We start from the raw sequence: 2,103 nt of genomic DNA on the forward strand, positions 1-2,103 counted from the left end.
TATATATATATATATTTTTTTTTTTTCTAAAGATGGGGTTCTCACTATGTTGCCCAGGCTGAGCTCAAACTCCTGGGCCCAAGCAATCCTCCCGCCTCAGCCTCCCAAAGTGCTGGAATTGCAGGCATGAGCCACTCATAAATGTCTAGACTGAAAATGAGGTGGTGGGTTTTGAAGCCTTGGGCTCCATGAAGTGAGATTGCCCAGGTTTTCTTAGGATTTCAGTGATTCCCCCGCCCTGAGAATCATTAAGTTACTCTGCTATCTCCACAGTTCCAGTAACATGGCAACTTCCGAATAAACACCTGTGGACTGATCTTCCCCCGCCCGAAACAGCTTCTCCCACCAGTCACAGCAGCCAGCCCACTACCTGGGAGCAGACTGAGTGATTCCTTGGCGCGAGCGCTCTTCAATCTCCTCACCTGCATTAGGGAAACCTCCCACGGGTCCCATGCCGTGGACGGGTCCATTTTTATGTCCGACGGCCCAGTGTCCACCAACCCCGGAAGTCTGGACCCAGTCACAGAAGGGATGGGCGTTGTCTTCAAAGTCACACTGAGGAAAGCCCTCTGGGGGATCAAAATAGGATATTTAAGCAAGTTGAGTGATGCTCTCCAGCCCTCTCCCAGCCCACCCCGGATTCTGAGAGATCCGGGCCTCCCAGGGCCTGTTCTCACCCCCACAAGGAGCAATGCTGGTTGCATCGACTGCCACAGCTGGCTCTGGGGTCTTTCCAAAAACGCCCACCACGGTGAACTGGAGAAAAAGGGAGATGGGCTGGGAGTGAGCACACAGCCCATACCCCTAAGCTCCTGATCTGACTCGGCTCCATTCCACGACCCAGAATCCCTACTCCCTGTCCCAGACCCTCAATTCATTTCTTTTTTTTTTTTTTTTTGAGACGGAGTCTCGCTCCTGTCTCTTATACACATCTGGCTAGTTTTTTATATTTTTTAGTAGAGACAGGGTTTCACCGTGTTAGCCAGGATGGTCTCGACCTCCTGACCTCGTGATCCGCCCGTCTCGGCCTCCCAAAGTGCTGGGATTACAGGCTTGAGCCACCGCACCCGGCCAAGACCTGCATTTTAAGCAGGTCATAGAGAGAACCCTGGGGAATGGTGATCTCAGGGCACTGCCCCCTTCCTGGAGCCTGGGCTTTGGTCTTACCTGGACAAGTCCCAGGATTGATCAAGATGAAACCCATAGCAACCACAAAGGCCATGTTGCTGCCCCGGATGGCCTTGAAAATCAGCTGAAGGCAACAAGGGAGAAAGATGGAGAGAGAAACAAAAATGAATCTCCAGCAACTCTGTGATTCTGCTGGGCATAGAGTCTGTCCTCTGCCAAAATGTCACCTTGTTCCAGCCTCAACGGTCCAGCCCTGTCCCGGCCCCTTTCTCACTTTCCGTAACATGAAGTTCCCCTTTTCTTGGCTCTCTTTCCAGTTCTCCACCTCTTCAGCACTGGTGGCGCCCCCAGATCCCAAGCATTGGCCCTCTCACCCCACACAGACAGGACCCCCGCCTCTGTCTCTCACCTGCATGGGCTGTTGGTGTCCTGAGGGGATGGTGACAGAGGCGTTCTGCCAGTAAGGGCGCTGAGACCCCAGGCGTTTCCAGAGAGGAATCAGAGGGCTCCCCGCAGGACTTCCCAGGAGGAGTTCGAGCATAGTACCCTCCCCAAGGCCATACATGTGGTACGCGAACTCCACGCAGATGTCACCCGGGGCGCAGAAGGGCCGGCTCACCAGTCTGGCCGACTGCCCTGCCTGGGAGAACTTGTCAGCCTCAAGGTAGATATAGTGACCCCCTGGGCAAAGGAAGGGAACAGGCAAGATAAGAAGCCTGCACAGGACATACCAACTGCTGCTTTAGCGAAGCTTTGCTTTCTGAACAGGGATCTGAGCAAACACTCAAATTCCCCAGGTCATAGCATTATTTTTTCTGCTCATTTTAGACATCTAACTAAAGAAGGTGGGGTCACAAAGAAAGGGAAAAGCGGCCATGCACAGTGGCTCACGCCTGTAATCCCAGCACTTTGGGAGGCCGAGGCCGGCCGATCACGAGGTCAAGAGATCAAGACCATCCTGGCCAACATGGTAAA

The 2,103-nt window shown here is 53.4% G+C and overlaps 1 protein-coding gene across 1 annotated transcript in view; it reads right to left on the reverse strand.

Moving 5' to 3' along the window:
* The window catches only part of ZAN (zonadhesin), a 92,835-nt gene that overhangs the window by 76,628 nt on the left and 14,104 nt on the right, over positions 1 to 2,103 (reverse strand). The window contains 2 exon segments of the mRNA XM_011985821.1: positions 1,168 to 1,252; positions 1,538 to 1,809. Coding sequence (XP_011841211.1) covers positions 1,168 to 1,252; positions 1,538 to 1,809 — 357 coding nt within the window.

This window comes from Mandrillus leucophaeus, unplaced genomic scaffold, assembly GCF_000951045.1.
Source record: "Mandrillus leucophaeus isolate KB7577 unplaced genomic scaffold, Mleu.le_1.0 Scaffold29, whole genome shotgun sequence".
Taxonomy (NCBI): domain Eukaryota; kingdom Metazoa; phylum Chordata; class Mammalia; order Primates; family Cercopithecidae; genus Mandrillus; species Mandrillus leucophaeus.